General features: G+C 34.2%; 1 protein-coding gene across 1 annotated transcript; it reads right to left on the bottom strand.

The window, feature by feature from the left end:
• Positions 1-91: 91 nt before the first annotated feature.
• Positions 92-2,541, bottom strand: LOC111518518. Its single transcript, XM_023175475.2, has 3 exons — positions 785-2,541; positions 625-721; positions 92-562 (listed from the first exon to the last, which is right to left on the bottom strand). Exons 1-3 carry the CDS (start codon positions 2,363-2,365, stop codon positions 180-182), a joined length of 2,061 nt encoding a protein of 686 aa, XP_023031243.1. The 5' UTR covers positions 2,366-2,541; the 3' UTR covers positions 92-179.
• Positions 2,542-18,785: the final 16,244 nt, after the last annotated feature.

The following is an 18,785-nucleotide window of genomic DNA, read 5'->3' as shown; positions in this document are numbered from 1 at the left end:
AATAATAATAAGCTTTGGAAATGCTTCTACCCTTTTTAGACTGCCATCAAAATCAGAAGAATAATTGAATTTAAAAAAACAGTTTTATAAATTTCTGCATTATAAATGTAATCATTTTATTCCTTTGAAGTAGTATAAGTATGTTAAAATGTTAGCTTACTAAAGTGTATAAAAAATGCTTAGCAAAGTGCCTGGTTATGAGCACAGATTTTGGCCAAGCGGCTACCCAATTTTTGGACTCTGTTCCTCAATTCCAAAACTACTTTACGTTTCTCTGACACTAATTCTAAACACTTGTCATAATCCAACATCAGAAATGGACTACGGAATATGCCGGCCTTTAGTTCCAATTCAGTTTTTTCGGCCATGCTGCGATTATGTTCCAAATGGAGTTGATTTAGTCGTCTTCGTAATTTATCTCGCATCAAGTAGAGTTCTTTTAATCTGTCCTTTTGTTCTTTCAAAATAGCAGCTGTAATATCAGTCTTCTCACGATAGAAGGCCACACGTTTTATATAATTATCGAATCGCTCATACATACGGTCAAAGGATATAGAACGAGCTGTTTGAATAATATTAATAATTCTAAATCTATAAATAAACATAAGTTATTTTCGAATTTACCTTCAAGAAGCTTGCCCAACTTGAAAATATCGTGTTGAATATTAATGTATTGGGTCATTGAGCAATCTGGCTCTATAGGGTCATAATCCAAAAGTCGCTACATTGAGGAAGTAAAGATTAACAACGACAAAGAACAAAAAAATGGATTATCAGTATGTACCCTTTGGGAACTTGCTAATGTGTCATTTTGGCGCAATAATTTCATTCTCTCTTCGCCAATCTGATTGCGAAGATCCTGCATTTGTTTTATATCTGCTTCCAGGGACTGCTCCATTTTTTTTGATTCCAAAGGAGCTATAGTTTTTCGCATGCGATCCTCGAGTTTGTCAGCCGTCACATTGGAAAAATATTGAGCACTTTGCAACTCGGAAATTATGGAATCAATGGTATACATGACTCTCTTCTTGGTTGACGCTGCTTTTTGTCTAAGATGATCCAAGATATTAAGTAGATATTTATATCGACGATAATCCATCAGTTCCGATTTGAGAGGCTGCGGGGTAACTGCCCAAGTCTGATGTATGCGACGATAGTATTCAACCGTCTTTAATTGAATATTATCATTGTAGATCATCTCAACGTTCAATGTAGTCCAGACTTCGGACAGCTCATTCATCAGTTTAGATTTGTCTAATTTTACGGAAAGATTCTCCATTGATTCCTTAGTTGTTTCATTAACGACAACAGTATTAATGAGTTTTTCAATAAAATGCTTAACCAAATCGAATGAACTTATACGGTTTTGCTGTTGGTCGGCCAGAGTCGATGAACTTTTCGAGCAGACCGGTGAAAATTCAAAATTTCGAAGAAAATTTAATTCAGAGCGAATTCCACGCAATTGAGGTGTAGATCTACCCATATCAATTCTAGGTACAAAATCTTTATCCTCCACTGGAAAGACAATATCTGACAATTCAATTTCACTATCTTCATTCTCTATATAATGATGAGTATCCTCTTCTAGCAAATCTGTATCATCCAGATCCATATTGGTCGTCGTTGTATCTGTTTCACCTGTCAAGGGATCTACGAATTTGCCACTCAAATCCTTGTCGAGGACAGAAGTCTGTTCCTCCGTTACCGATGAGATTTCATCTATATCGGGAAGCTTTGCAAAGACTTTTAGAAAATCTCCATTAAACGGAATCGAAGACACTTCTGAATCGCTTCCTTCACTAGACGATGTTGATATGGACGAAGAGCTTTCCAATTCCAATAGGAAAAGGTCATCATAGGTAACGATCGATGCTTTAGCTAGCTCGTTTTCATCGATTAAACTTACATCCATAGACGACAGTTGATCTTCATTTACCACCTCCAGCTGAAATTGTTGTCGGGCTAAACGCTTTAAAGCCTTCTTCTGCTTTCGCTTTTCATGTTCAATCTTTTCAAATTTCTCTATGGTCAGCGGTCGACTTTGATCGTTCATTAAGTTCTTCTCATCATGCGTTTCATTGATGGCCGTTTTTAAGTCCGAAATAGATTTTTTTAACTCGGAATCTGTCTCTGTTTCGACGGTTGCACTATCATCATCCATGGGGACTTTACCACCAGGAGAGGACAAATTTACTTCTGGACTTTTCTCGTTGAGAGACTCTTCTTGGGGTACACGAAAATCAATTATAGTACTTCCTACTTTTTTTTGATTGTTATCCAACGTAATCTTTATTATCTCCTTAAAGGCTACTGATGCACCTATTTTGACTTCCGATGGCACTGAATTTAAATTCTCAGACGCCATTACGACTACAGTTGGAAATTCATATGTAGAGAATGCAATGGGTTTAGGTAACGCCTATAGATGCCTCTTAATGTATCTATATATGTATGTTTATATGTATGTTTATGTATTTATGTATTCTCCTGACTGTGTAACCTTCTGATTGAATTGTTTTGTTAGTTTTGTTTAAGTGAATTTGTCACAATTAAATACCAGGCTACTACTAAAAGCCTACGATTTTCAAGATTTGTGTAGTTGTCATTCATAAATGTTGATAAATGACGAAATTCACTTTCAGCAAAGTATTTGACCTTTATCATTTGACCTCTGCCCAACGTTCAAAATAGGTTTCAGTCATTTTTCACAATACACGACGGACATCTAAATATAAGTTCATATATAAAAATATTTCTAGAGCGCAAGTACAAAAATAAAATTCACAAAGAATTCTATAAAGTGTAGGAGTAAATGACGTCAGTAGTTAATAATTTGTGGAACTGACGTAAGTAAATAACAACAAAATGAAATAGTACCAACTTAACGGCTGGAAATTTTTGTATATTCTGCAATCTGTGGAAGCGGCATATGAAATGTTAAAAGCTTTACATAGTCTTATTTTAAATACAGGAACCCCCTTTCAGCTTGTTATAGAATGTTTATAAGTTGAAGTCTTAATACTACTCCTAAATTATATTAACTATATGTGAGCATGTAGATCAAATCGCTTAGTCTATTAGATCAATGTGTTTCTTGAAGCTAATGGAAGAACATGTCAACCTGTTACATAAATTGTTGACGACGTTAAAGTACTCTAAATGGCTATTGGAAATTTCTCTTAAATGCCAAAACTGATGAACCTGAACAGAATGAAATCGTCTCACTCCCCGAGACTATGTCCCTTCTACATTTTTGGGTTGTTTGCCATGAAGTAAAATGAGGCGAACAACCCTTCCATTTCGACTTCTTCTTTCAATTTTAGTGAGCTCTGCCGACACTCCACTCCATTAATTGAAGCCCATGGATTACGTTAAATTGCATTGTCTTTCTGGCAATGGGGAACACCCGCAGCGACGTGGCAGCGCATCCAGAATTTGAACAAATCTTTATAATCCTTGATAATTTCGTTAATGGTTTTAATCACTTACTCACAGGCAGGAAACGAAACGAAAAGCAACGAAAAGGCTTAAGGCTTAAGATAGACTAGAGTGAGTGAATGTTGAATTTTGCACGAAAAAAAAAACCAAATAAATTTAATTTGAATATTGTTGAGTTTAGCGAAAAATATTCATTTAATAGTCATTGCAAATGTTAAATACGAATACTTTGGCTCCTCCTTAACAATGTCCTTGTGTGCATAAGGTCACACAGATATGGGGAGACAAAGCTATATACTTATACCTATATATATACGTTTATATGTATACACATATATAGACAGCTGTTTACCTAACTTGTATATGAAGAGTCTACATATATACACCCAATTAGGCAGCTACAATTGTTGCCATTGCCGCTTTTTCGCATGTGTGAGTGGTGGAAACTCAACATTCAGCGTAAGGGAAACTCAACACGAAAGTTTTCCTCTATGTTGTCTCGTGGCGTGGGAGCCCATTGATTGGGTGGATGGTGAGAAAGCTCAGGACTCATGGCGACAGCTATAAAAGCCCCGGCTCACCAACTGGCGCCACACACAAACCACAAACGAGGCCAAGGGAGCAGACGTGAGAAGGAGTCTTTAATCATCAACTTCATCATCATCATCTGCAATAAAAGAACGGACAGCAGCAACAACAACAACATCATCAACATTGACAATGCCTTGGTACGGGCGTGGATTGTGGCAATTTTGCCGTCGGAACTGGTCCAGGAATTGGAAATCTGCCAGGAGCAGCACAAGCACTAGCCAACGTCTGCAACTTCCTGGTGCTTGGAGTGTCGAATTGGCATGCTATCGCCGTTATCAGCGTATTCTATAAATATATATCAAATGCAAAACTGAACCTAAAGAATATCGTAGCAACATCATATCAATTCATATCGCTATAATATGTATATTCGTAATATCAATGATTTTTAGTCAATTTTTTATTATTTTTCTGTTTGGATTGGAAAAGAAATGTGATTTTTAACATTAGTATAATAAAAGAAATATTGGCTTGAAAGAACTAATTATGATAATAAAGAAATATCAAATTCAATTTGAATATCCTAAACAATATGCGTTTCTCTTTTATAGTAAATAAACAAAATTTCGGAAGGTTTAAGTAGAAATTTTCTATGTACACCATTGTAAAAGAGTACATTAGTTTTGGTGAAAAGTGTGTAGGTTACTAGTAATTTATAGCTTATGTTTGATCGTTTGAGGTGACTAAAATAAGAATTTGTTAGGATGAATTTTAAATATATTTATTTTTGTTATTTCCTTAGCGAAATAAAATGTCTAAAAACTTATTAAATTACTGAAAATGTAGTTAATTCAGATTATATAGCTATCTCTTCTTCAACAAGTTTCGGAAGCAAAAAAAAAAGTGTAATGAAACGAACGAAATTTTTTATATACAACAATTATTTTATATAGTGTTTTGAGGTTAGTACCAACAGAAAAAAAAATTAAGAGCCATCGGTGTTTATTTTTTGAGATAAAAAATCATAAAAGAGATAATTTGAAAACCCTGCGAATTGTAAAGGAATATCAAAATTTAAATAATTGTTGCATAAATAAGAATTACATAGTTTTTTTTATTATGAAACCATAATTAAATCTACATAGATTTTGATATCCGATTTATCAAAGTTTGCCAAGTGCTGTTTCTAATCCGGATTCTGATAGATCACTCATGCGACGTTAGTTCAGTTTTAGTTAGTGTTTAGTATTAGTATAAGCGAATATTAATATCCGAAATGAAATTGAGATATTTATAAGGTGCACACACGATATAAATTCAGAATTTAAGAAGATTAGCTTCATGGTACACTTAAAGTTTTTGCGGAAAAACCTGTACTTACAAACTTACCGTTGCAATTATTATTACAATTATTTTTTTTAGATTAAGATATTTTTTAGATACAACGATTTCTATAATATATAATTAAGGAATTTGCCTTCATTGTTTGTACTCAAAAATATAAAAGTTGAACATTTTAGATACGTATAATGAAAGCAACATTTTGAAACCTTTCTTGTCGGTGGAAATATCTAAATTTGAAATCCAAATTTTGCTCATTGCCAAACTATTGTTAAACGCGGTACTAAATCTTGCCTTTATTTCGCTTTTAATTTCAGGTGCATTCAAGTTTACAGTTAAGTCTTTATTTATCAAAAATCATCTTGATATTTTTAGGTATTTTTACCGATTTGAGTTTTACATATTGTGGTTTATAAATTGATATAGATCGATCCCACAATTCATAGGGAAGAAAAAGAGTTGGCAAAAAATACAGAATGTTAGCTTTTACATTCGATGTTTGCTTTGTTTGTTTTCACTATACACTATTTATTGATTAAAATTAAATAAACAAGGCTTTGTGGCTGCCAAACAATGTTATAAAATGTTGCAAACATTTCAATTAGAATCAGATTCAATTAATTCTACCTTTATAGCATGGACCTGAGCTAACTAAATTTTGCCATTATTATGACCATGAGCCAGCTTAAAAGCGGAAAAGCATTTCCATTTACCAAACGGCAAGGACGCAAAAAAAAAGAGAAATTCAATTAACCTCGAGTGGATGCCACAACAGCAAAAACAGGAGCAGGAGTAGGAGTAGGGAGTAGAAGCATTGTTTGAGGCATAAAAACAAAAAGCAAAGAGCGGTTCTGGCTGTGGCTGCAATGCGGTGACGTCCCTGACTGTGGCAGTGGCATTCACACCTCATCAGCATCAGTCTCAGCATCATCATTATCATCATCGTCATCATCATCATTATCATCGACGTCTTCAGCAGTAGTATCATCCCCCGAGCGCACTTTTGTTTGCCTTCACGCCGCACAACAGTTTAACCTTTCGTCCCCTTCTATTGGAATCCTTCTCAGATCCTTGCCTTGGGTTATCGATGGCTATATTAAAAACGTAAAAACCTACAACTTCCGAACTTGGTCTGATTAAGAGCTGAACACACAAATCATAGACCGTGGCCTGACTGATGTTTGCTTATCCAGTGTCTAAAACGTTGACTGGTTTCTAAACTGTTTGCCCAACCTCTTCCTCCCCACCACCAACTCCCTTGTCCACACATCAACTCCCTTTTTGTTCCTTTGCCCCCAAACTCATGTAATTAACATTTCAATTTCGCTCATCGAGCAAATGTATCTCTTGTGCTCAAATGCTTTGCGGCAATAAATTGTAAATTTTAACTTGTTTTCCCCGGCACATTGTTGACATATGCAAATTTTGTTGCACACGCAGCGTTTCCTTTTTTATTAGAGAGGCACCCTGTTTTTTTTCTCTTTTTTTTTCTACTTTGTTAAATGTAAATTACAAAGTACAGACTTGTTTATATTTGCAGGTTGTTCAATCTCTTTAACTGTTTACTTTGCGCTGGTTTTATTACTTCTTTACTTTTTTAAATGTTAATTAAATGCATAGAAGAAAAACTTTTTTTAATAAAAACTGTATCAAGAAAGGCAAAATGGGAATTCAATTGTCGAAGCTAAAGTTTTTATCTGCAGCTCAACTTGGTCCAGTTTGAAAACTATATTTATATGTAAGACATTTAATCTTCTTTAAAAACAATGTGTTTATTAATTTGTATACCCAAATTGAAGTTTCAATTTTAAAAATTTATTAAAATACCAGCTCACATTACACAGGCCGACATAATTTTTGGTGTCATTAATCTGAGAGAGGTTCTTAACTAATTAGGATAAGCTGATTCTGACTGTATACTCGGTTTTTGCCCATCACGTCTAGATTTTGTGAAATTAGGGAATCTGTGGTTGGAAAATAGGCACTCAAAAGTATACATTTTCTACATTTTTAGAAGATTTTGGAATATCCTTTTCGAGAAAAATAGCAAACATTACTAATAAACAACTTGTAAGATGCATAAGATTCCAATGATACTTTTGGATTAAAAAACAGAAAGTTCTTGGAATCCCTGTAGCATACTTTTTGGTTCAAATTTGACTCATTTTAGACATTTTTAAGCCTACAGTCTTGATTATTTGTTTGAAGCCAGATAGGATTATAATATTTGTATTTTATGGCATAAACATGGGTATACAAATATATAAGTTATTCCAAAATATACTAGTTTTTTTTTTTAGTGTTAGACTTTATAGACAAGTTACCAAACTTATAAACAAAAGGTCTTATTATTATGCTAATTATACTTTAGCCATATTCAAAAATAAACTCGACGAAAACCCAAAAAATGTCACGAAACTTTTAAGTGCATTATAAGAAATTTCACAATAAACAAAAAGTATATCATTTTATAGCGTTTCTTTCAAAAATTCAAACTTAGTTTCTCCCAATTTTTCTGGCGTATTTTTCATTTTGCATAAATGGCATCACATTAAAAGGATTTGCGTTGGCACGTGCCTGGCTGCCTATTTGAAAGTGGTTGGAAACTGGAGACGAAGAAGCAAGAAAATCGAAGTGTGAATTGAAACAGGAGAGCGGCATAAAAATGGAATACCAAAACAAAAAGAAATAGGAAAAAAAAGTGAAATTAGCATTTATTTTCAAAGAACGTGTTTATTTAGCTATTTATTCAATTTCAATTTAAACTTTTCTTCTTTTTTTTTCATTTGTGTCTCGTTGCTGTGTTTTCTTTTTTTTTTTCCCTCTCAATCAGTCGCGGCAATAGATGCGATTACATTTAATTGAATATCTCAGACGATTGTATTATATTACGCGTAGTAATAAAAAATAGGAAAAAAGGAAAAGAAAACTGAACGAAAATACGTGACAAAAGTATTCAAATTTCAGTTAGAGATGTATTTGGCTTGTTAGGACAATATGCCCATAAATTGTGTGTATGTATCATGAATTATTCAGTTTTTTTTTTCTCGGTCTAACAAGCCACAAGAAAGTTATCATAAAAATCTAGACAGAAATTACCTGTTGATGTCGAAGCAAATTCTAGTTGAACCCTCAATTACAGAGTCTCAGGGGTGAAATTGAACATACATAGATATAAACGCATACGCATACACACACACAAACACACAGATACTCACAGCGGTGAAGGATTCCCCAAGGAAGTATCAAAATTTGATTAAGTTACAAGTTGGTTGGTAAAGCTCTCCACCCAGCACTTTAAATCAATTTGCCATTTTATAAATCTTCATTTCGCACCTGAGACGTGATCCTGGAGTGCGCCACAGGTGGCCAGAAACCCAAAAGCGTGATAGACCACGAGCCCAAGGAGAAGGCAGAAGCTTATTGTTAAGCTCTTGGCTAAAAACGTGACTGCCTGTTGCGGTCCTGGATTTGCACATTTATTTTAATAACATTTTTGCTTAGTTTTTATTTGCATGTTGATTCTCTCATTTCAATTAGCTAAAATGTTCATGTTAATGTTCACACCATTTGTCTGATTGTTTTTCTCACCAGGACAAACTGACCAAAACGAATATGTTTGTTAAGGGGACCTTTTTTTTAATTTCTGTAATGCTTTTTGTGTGATCTTTCAATGGCCCCCAAAGTGCACTCGAGACATCATCTCGTGTCGAGTCTAAACCAAGGCAACTGGAGCAACTGAGAGCTTTTAAGAAAATTATACAATTGCATTATGTCGCCGCATTGACCACACCAATGTGTTTTCTCTCTCTCTCTCTTTCCCCACTAAAGTGCTTGACAATAAAAACTGATGTGCACACACTCCGCATTCAATTTCTATTTGTCCTGTTTCTTGTAGAGAGAAGAGAAAAAAGTTTAAATTTCTGCTCATATATCAAATGCACATCAAAAACCAAAATAGAAAGGGAAACGCGGGGGGCGTTGCCAAAATGCGCAATCCAGAGTTTGAGACTTGTGTATTACAAATCGCCCAACGGGCGGGCGGGCATTTGGAAGGTCTGGCATTGCGAATGAAGGACGATTGTCAATGCTTTGCCTATTTTTTAGACGGTGGGTGGCACAATTTATGGTTGCTCGTTCACTCCACCCCCAAACTCTCACACTAACAAACCGACCCCCTTTTCAACTCATCTTCGTAAACTGAGTTTTTCAGTTCTTTACTGCGGTTATTAAAATGCTCAATGCTCTTACCCATACTCCGTAATATTCTCCAGTCAGTCCTTTCATACCGTGCGTTCAACTCTCATTGTCAGACAAGAGGGAAAAAAGTGTAGCATACTCGCCGGCGCCGTCTAATGGCAACTGAAGTAGCAGTAGCATTAAGTGTACAGTGGTTCTCACTGGAATGCTCCGTATACAACTTGAACTATGGATACTGACAAACATTTTGATAACTAGCTTACAGTAGAACAATTAATTAAGTTAGGATGAAGATTCCAATTGGATTTGAATGTGATTAAATAAGTATTTAAAGTTGTAAAAAAGGGACTAAAATTTTGTTGTAATAATATTTATAAAAGTTTATTTGATTTTAGATGGGTTTTTGTTTTTTAATATCCAAAAAATGTGGTACTAAAGTTTGGAAACTGTTTAAAACTAAAATGGAAATACGGAAAAGATTAAGTTACATCTAGTGTTCTGCATTTTGATAAGAATTAGTCACCGTTCGATGAATTGAAAGAATCGATTCACACTCTTTTTACGACCAGCCAATCAAAGCACACAGTAGCAATTCATCTCAAAAAAAACGGGATCTCTTAGCACGAGAGTTTAAAATTGAGTGTTAAGCCGTGATAAGATTAAAAAAAAAATAAATTTTAAGTCCTAGTAATGTGCTTGCGAAATTTCAGACCCCTATCATATAAATTGGAGTTTATGCCAGAAAAAGGTAAAAAAGGCCCACAGTGCACTGAAGGAAAACTTTTTACTGGATCTCTCAAACGAATAATATTTATAAAGATTTTTCATTTTTGGCCAAATTCTAAACGATATATCATAATTGTATGTATTTGCCCGAATCGGCAAATGGGCTCCATACATTAGAAAGTAGTTCCAAAATTCCTAGCCATAGCCCAAAAATTGCATGACTAGTTTGCATAGAATGAGAAAGACAGACACTGACCAATTTTACGATACCTTCCAGAACGGTCAAATTCAGTCCAAATATTTTATCATTATAGTGTGCCTCAGTTCATGTTAAACAATATCATCTGGAAGTACACTTTTATAATAATATTAAAACGTATTTTATATATTGTTTGATGCCTTTTGCTTCACTGTTGATTGTGGCCTCTCAGCTTCCATTTCTGCCTGATAATCAATAAAATGTTTTGGCATTTACTTTCATTGTTTGCTGTTGCAACGCCCATTCAGCCACGCCCCCTTATGCACAGAAGCTCTATATTTGCATATTTCGAGAATCGTTTTTGAGTGGCACAAAAAGCCAGGGAGAAGGCAGAGCAAAGCAAGACAACGCATATTGCGGACTTTATGTCATTGTTGTTCTTGTTGTTGTTGCGTCGTCTTCATCCTGGCTTGGCATACTCAAGTCCTTTTCACCGGGCGTGCCTGGTGAATTGTTTTACTGTCGACGTTCATTTGGGTTGATAGCCCCACGCAACTGACGACAGCGACATGAAAGTCGCTTAATCTACTTAAATGTCTTTGAATTTGAAATTTCTTGCCGGTCTCAGCAGAAACACAACCCCTCACAAGTGAGAGATAGACAGAGAGAGGGATCCCATCCTGCTGGCGTTATTAACATGGATTTATGGCATATCGTTGGGCGACTTAAAGCCGCTATTAGCGCACAATGATGCAAACAAGTTGCTAGCTCAACTAACACACATATCCCAAACAAATCAAAATGCAAGGCAACAAAGCAGAAAAATGTTAAATGAAAACTGCACCACCAAAACCAGCATCACCAGGGACCAAACAACCACCAAGCCCATCCTTGGCAAAAGTAAGTAAGTTAAGGTAGCAGATCTAGCAGATAATTTCAATTAAAAATGCCTTTGAAAAGGCATTTTGTAGTCGTTGTGGCAACCATGCCAAACAAAGGCTACCTTTCGCATCTCATTGATGTCCTTGTTGTTGTCCTCGATGCCGTATCAGCAGTTTAAAATCAGTTGAGAGCCGGGAGGATGGAAAGGCGGGCAGTGTGAGTGCAGCTTAATTGAGTTTCGCTTTGACGGCAACCGCATAAAAGGCAGCAACTTTTAAGTCTTCGTCATTTACTGCAATTAAAGGCCATGGCCAAAGCCAAAGAAATTTAATATTCCCCTAATGATCACAAAGTCTACGCACACGCTCACAGGTAAAAGAAAAAACCAAGAACAAAAAAGCAGAAAATATATAAGTTTTTTTTTTTGGTTTCTTGACACAGTTGACCAACAAAGTTGACAAGTTTTGTCAAAAGTTTTTATTAAATTAGTAAAAATTTCACCCACATATTGTTTTATATTGAAGGAAAACTTTTCGAGAAAATTTTTTCGAGGTTGTTTTTTTCTGTGCTAGAAAGTTAATAGATATTTGGATTTTCCAAATGTGGACAATTATTTTTCAACAGGTCCACCAAAAGGACTTGGAACTTTGACTTAACTTTTAGCCTGTTTTTGTTGTAAAGCCATACAAAATTATATATAACGACCTTTTGAATGACTTGCATTATAATGAAAAACTCTACAGTGTAAGAGAAAGAAAAATGGAATCGAATTGCAAATTTTATCTTACATAGTCTTTGACTTGATATCTAATATTTCGGAGAATAAACATCTCAAACTTTTCTTTATTACTTCTGCTAGGATTTCCTTCAACAAGCTTGACAATATATTTTTGGTAATAAAACTCGTACTCTAAGCAGTGAGAAAGAGCTTTATAAATTCACATACAAGGCAATTTGATCAACAATATCTCATTCGATGGGAAATTTAATACATTATCTCGTGATTCAAGTGTTTACACTTTTTAATAAATAAATGTCATAAAATAAATGTCATAAAAGCCAAGCAGAGAGACCAAAAAATTTCATACAAAATTGAGCATTCATTTAAAAAAAAACCGTTTGAGATACTCCCACGAAATTAACGTTACATCATCTCTATAGAATGACTAACTCAACGTTATAAATTAACACTTTAAAACTTTTCACTAACATTTAAAAATCAAATAAAATCAGAATTTAAAGTCAAAAAATGTATGTCTCTAATTTTTTGCCGCCACTGTAGGTCAAACACTCTCCAAAGTGATCCAAAAGCCAAATTTAATTTTATATAGTTGGTATGGAAAAATAAATATGTACAACTGTTTTCTAAATATAGAGGTAATATGCAGGAGATTTCAAAAAAAAAAACACATGAAATTTTAAAGTCAATAACAAGCAAATCGAAGAATTTGATCTGGCTACTAGAATTAGTTCGAAGTATCTTGGAACTTCACTTGCAGACAAAGGATGTGGCAATTTTTAATGTGAAAAGGCTACTAAGCCTTTAGCTCATTTCAAGTAACTAAGCTAAAAACAAGTTTCCGTTTAAATTCCTGTAATCAATGACAAAGCTTCATAATCTCCATATCTACTTCATCATCAATACTCTGTGTCTTTTGCCTAATATTTGTATCTCAAGTTGCTCTAAATGAATATGTGCCTGTGAAATCTATAAAATTTGTCAGTCTTTTTTACTGGACAGCATGAAAAGTGGTCTTTGGCTATATCATACTTGTTTATATTTGTAAATTTCAATTTTTCGCTATGTTGCCTATACGCAGACTTGATCCAACTAAGAAACTAGGATGAAAGGCTTTGTCTATTCGCTCAATCTATATTTTTCTTCTAGTCGTTCTAGATTTTATTATATTATGAGGCTAATTAGATTTATAAATAGTAGAATGTGTATATGAGGTATGAACATATAAGTTCCTTACGTTTGCAAATTATTTTGAAACAAAAATGCTTGGCCATCCTTTGCTAAGATTGTTCCATCTGCTTAAATTTGCCTTTTTTAGACTTTAAATCAGCTTTTCGCCATAAACTCCCCAGCCCAATGGACACAGATTTGAAATTTTCTATGGCCTGTTTTGGGGTGGACTACATAAGTATTATATGTCTGTATGTATGTATTCCTCGTATCTTTGTCATCATCATAAAGTTATCAACTTGATGATGTTGTTTTTGTTGTTGTTGCCGTTCCGATGACGTAGCAAACAAATTTTCCGAGTTAACAATGGGCACATTGCTTCTCTGCACGCTTGTCGGGGAGTCATTTTGTCAGGGCGTCGCTTCTGTCTGTCTCTCAGTCACTCTTGGTGATGCTTGATGGCAGCATAATTGATGCACTCGAGCGTAAGTGATTAGATTCATTATGATGCCGCTTGGCAGTCAGTCAGAAAGAGGCAGAGAGAGAGAGAGAGAGAGATTGCCACTGGCACTTGGCTGTCCTGGACTGAGGGTAGTCAGTCGAATATATCAGGTGTCCATTTAGAAATTTCCAAAATACTCATAAATTTAAAGTTTCGATTAACAAAAAAGAAAAAGTATCTTTGCGCTTTTGTTAAATGAGGTGTGACAATATTTTTATTGCCCTTAATCTAAGCGAAATCTACAATGTATATGGTTTGTGGTGGAGAGGGTTTTGGTAGGGGTAAAAGCCAACGTATGCCACCATTAATCAAGACATTCTATGAATTTTCAGTATATTAAAAGACATGTATGAATCCCCTCCCCACCCCCACCCATCACATAAAAAGGCCTCTAAGCGAGGCACACGCCGGGCGCAAAAGCATTCATTTCCGGTGTGTCGCCGCTGGCTACGATTTGTTGATAGGCTAAGGGGTTGTGGTGGGGGAGTTGGGGAATGGACAAGAACAAAACGTGTGTGCATTCTAGCTTAAAATAAAGTTGCAGCTACATCGTCGAGTCGTCGCATTTAGCTTTTGTTGTTGGCACTTTGGCTTTTGTGTCGTTTTTCATTGTGCGGAAAGGAAGTGCACACATAAATATATGTATATCATCACTTTTTATATGAATATTGTCCTTAATGGAACACACATTTTCCCTCGATGATGACGATGATGATGATGATGTTAGGAGTGCTGCTTTGAAAGCATATATGCTAATTAAAACTAAAGAAAAACGAAAGAAATCTCAACTACTGCAAACTTTTTCAATGTAGTTAAAGTTGCTAAATTTTATGTGGAAAGACATTTATAAACATTCACCCTCGTCTCGAATGGAGGCTAACCCGGAAGAGCGTTTTCTTCATATTTATCTGAGACGCTTCCAGCTATTTGCACACAAACAAAAATAAATATTAAATCTCCGCCAAACTGAGTAAAACGAAATCGAAATCATTTCGCATTCCCCTCCCGCTCGACTGGTTTCATTTTACATGGCACGCTTATCGACAAGCGCAGCATTTAGTTCTATGATTGAGTGGGTGGACGTGTGGATTGACAGGCATGAGTCTGCTAAATCAACAGATACTGGAACCCACAGACATTTCTTCCCTCAACACATGCAAACCCACATTCAAAGACACACACATTCGTGCTTGTGGCCAAGTTTCTGGAATAATTCGTATTGAAAGATTTCTTTAATATTCGACACAAAAAGTAGCACAACAAAATATTTTTGTTTAAAGTCTTTTGGTAATTAGAAACTCTAACCAGGAAACCCTTTTCGCTGTCACTAATCTCGTTCTCTCTCCAATTTCTTTTTTTTTCCAGGACATAAATCATACAACGAAAAGCCATACATCACCACGGGGAATCCCCCAGAAGCAAAAGATGACAAAAGTTATTTTGTAATTAGTGCAGAGACAGAACCAGAGACAACAAGAGCAACAACAACATGGCAAGAACATTTTGATGACGCTGAAATTGAAGTCGACTTTTAGGCGAAGCTGCACTAATTACCGCTGACGTACGCTCAATCCGCATCCAGTCGTGGGGGGTCTGTCAACTCAAGTTTGACACTTTTTTTTAACGCAATTTATGAAGGGGCGGTTACTGAACGCCTACGCCATGCACAGTGATTCAAAATGGGCAAAAAATTTATATCAACTTTAAAAATGGATATATGAAAAAAGGTTTATGGAAATTTTGTATATACAAAGTAATTTTTTTTTAAATTAAATGAAACAAAAAAATTTTTTTTTTCAACTTCTTACTTCCAATTTTTGGAAAACTCTGTGAATCAGAAAAAAATGCTACAGTTTTATTCTATAAACTAACATTAAATTCATCATCACAATCATATAAAACTATTCAATAATGTGTTTCCAATTTAGTTTGTTTTGAATGCTTTATAAACCCACAAACCTATCTACTGGCAAAATCGTCGTCATATTACAGAAACACTTCTAAAATATTGTTAAAATAATGGAATGTAAGTTAAATAGTTATTATAGAAATTTGTTAGAAAATGTATTGTTCATTGTTATGAGGGCAAAAAATAATGATAATAATAATAATTAATTATCTTCTCGGACATTTTGTGGTTCTAAATATTCTTGAATCAAATTCGAACTCCATGTTTTTTTGGGTTTAAACTTTAAAAGTTCTTAATAACTATTTTCAGCTAGACTTTTAAACATTTTGTTTCACTGTGCCATGCGAAACTGTACCGTTGCGACACTCGAGCCTCTGCTAAAAGTCGATTTTTTCCCACTTAGTTTTTGAGTTTTATGAGCGCAATTCGATTATTCTTCATTTATGTCAATCAAAGTGCCTGGCCAAGCCAACTCTCCTAATCGTTTTGTTTAACTAGTGAGAAATTTCTTGGCATCTTGCTTACTCCTTATATTTTTGTGGAAATTTAATACTATTTTGTTGCTGTGTTGCTTATGCTATGCCGCCGTCTCGTCTACGATGTTGTCTGCCTCTGCAAGAGTATCTTTTCTCTTTTTTTTTTGGATTTTGTTGTTGAAGTTTATCGTGTATCTTTGTCTATGGCCTTATAGAAATACGGCAAATCCTTTGCGTCTAAGGATATGATGGCTACTGCTTTGTTGATTTTCATTTCAATTCGCAGTTCCCTTTTTCGTTTTTTCTTCTCTTTTTCGCCTTTCTTTGCTGTTTCTTTCTTTCTATGGTTTTGCTGTTTACTTCCGGAACTTTATTATAGCTTTTGGCTGGGTTGCAACTGTTTGTCTATTTACTTTATGCTTATAAGGGTCGTGTATTAGCCAAACATTGTCAGGACAGAGAGGGGATTGAGCGGAACAGGAAAAACCGGGGGGGTTAACGAATATTTCTATGAGCCATGAGTTTTTATGGATTATGAATTGAATAGATTTTGCCAGTAGTGAGAGCTTGTGAGAAACGAAGCAGTTGAATATACATTAATGATTAGAACTTTCGGCTGGGACTTACCGATAAAGTCAATAGTAATGAAATGCCATTTGAAATAATAGTCAAGTTATTATACAATTACAGTTTATGCAGTTTATAACATTCCACTGCCTTTATCTTAATCTGATATAACGATATAAATTTTCTTAAGGTTGTAAGGAATTTTTAAAATTATATAGGAGAAGGTAAGGTTTGCTGTTGTTCCTAAACAAGGGTTTTAAAAAATTCTTTTGACTTTTTGGATAATTTGGATTAACTGAAGTATTTTACTAAATGCTTTAACTGTTTGATAATTTTAAGCAATTTGAAATTTTATGAGTTGAACTTTTTATGTAATTTTTTACTCCCGCTTTTATTCGCTTCACATTGTTAAACAATAAAAAAAAAATTAGTATTTGCCGATTAAGACGGATTAAAATCAAAATGGTAAAAATATGAGTATAGTATTTCTAACGTATTTAAAAAGTTATGTTAAAGCGACATATTTCATCATTCAAAACGATATTGAACACAAAAAATATTTTTGATCTGATTTTTCAAAAAAAGTTATAATGTATACATACATTATGATTTTTTAGAAAACTTGGCATAAGAAGTAGGTTCTCGAGATTTTGGTGCATACTAATTATTTTAAATCATAAATAAAGACATGAATTTTCTAAATACTCCAAATTAGACTCGACGAAATTAGAGCTTCATGGAATTGGAACATTTTGCTTTTCATTGAAATTTTTTATCTCGCTTGAAAAGATAACTTGATAATTAGTGTGACTTATATTCTAATTTAAAAGTGTACTTAAAACTATTTGCATGTGATGCAATTTTTTAAAATCAGTTTAAATTTAAAACTATATTGACAAAGTGAAGAGTCTTTTTTTTTGAATTTTTAAGAAGTTCTGAATTTAAATTTTGCGTCAACTTAACTATTTTCCTCAGACTGTATTTAGATAAACTATTTCAAAAAAATCTTAACTCTTGTTATCAGATGCAGGAAAGTTTATTCTGACCAAAATTATTGATAATATGCTAATTAAGAATATAATTTGTAAATAGCATTACCCAAAATCAAAAAGATTGATGGATTGTTTTAGAGGATAGATTTATGCATATATTGGTCAAAGGAATAATAAGATACTTTGTTTCTACACTTATTAGTTCAAAATTTCACCGATTAATAACTGAAAAAACAATCGCAAAAGATTGCCTAATGATTTAAAAACGTTAAGGTAATAGCTTAGACTTAACCTAAACTAATAAGTAATTTTTAAAATTAACATATTCATATTTTTAAATAATCGTTTACGTAAAGTACATTCTTCGTAAAACTTAAGAAATTGTGAAAATGTGTTGGAAAAAATATCAACGTTCTTTTAAAGTCAATAATTGAAATCAGATTAAGATCTTAACTTTAATGACAACTGTTTTATTGGATTATATAGGTATGTACCTATATATTTTTTTTATCTCTGTTAACTCAATAAGGCAATTAATCAATCATAATGGTCAAAAGCGGCTACAACTTTTTGCGTTACTTTTAAATAGATTGTGGCATCATTAACAATAGTCAGAAATACTACAAGATACATTTTGCCAATAAGTCACGTAAATTGCGAATATATCAAAAAGTCTGACAAGAGTATCGTTTACTATATTGTATATTGGCTGGACTTCATCAATAAAATTGCTTGATTTTTTTTTTTTTTGGTTTGAATTTGTTGGCCATAAATCGCAGTTTGGCTATTGTCTCACACCCACAACAAAACACACAGACACGCCGCCTCACACACACAAAGCAAATATTCAAAATGGCTGACATTTTAAGCTGCCAGGCTTAGATATATGTATACAGATAGATAGATAGATATATACAGATATATGTATATACATATGTATGGGCAACTTGGGTTAACTGTAAGCGAGAGCAAAACAATGGAAAATGGCCTGGCAACATGTTAATAGCATTTCACGCACGACTGAGATTCACATTCTCACTATGCTGGCTGTATGCCAACGAACATTCCCATGCTACCAGGCCCACCTCCAGCTCCATTTAGCTACAGTTCCCA

The sequence above is a fragment of the Drosophila willistoni genome, assembly GCF_018902025.1.
Source record: "Drosophila willistoni isolate 14030-0811.24 chromosome 2R unlocalized genomic scaffold, UCI_dwil_1.1 Seg200, whole genome shotgun sequence".
Classification (NCBI taxonomy): Eukaryota; Metazoa; Arthropoda; class Insecta; order Diptera; family Drosophilidae; genus Drosophila; species Drosophila willistoni.
The sequence above is the reverse complement of the archived record's forward strand: the minus strand, read 5'-3'. Positions and strand labels throughout refer to the sequence as shown.

What these genes read in the sequence shown, in the direction of transcription:
- LOC111518518 (XM_023175475.2), bottom strand. Translation starts at nt 2,365, where the DNA reads ATGGCGTCTGAGAATTTAAATTCAGTGCCATCGGAAGTCAAAATAGGT. An exon ending in CATTAGCAAGTTCCCAAAGG is followed by an intron (nt 722 to 784) that starts GTACATACTGAT and finishes TCCTCAATGTAG; the next exon opens with CGACTTTTGGATTATGACCC. An exon ending in GTTGGGCAAGCTTCTTGAAG is followed by an intron (nt 563 to 624) that starts GTAAATTCGAAA and finishes TTATTCAAACAG; the next exon opens with CTCGTTCTATATCCTTTGAC.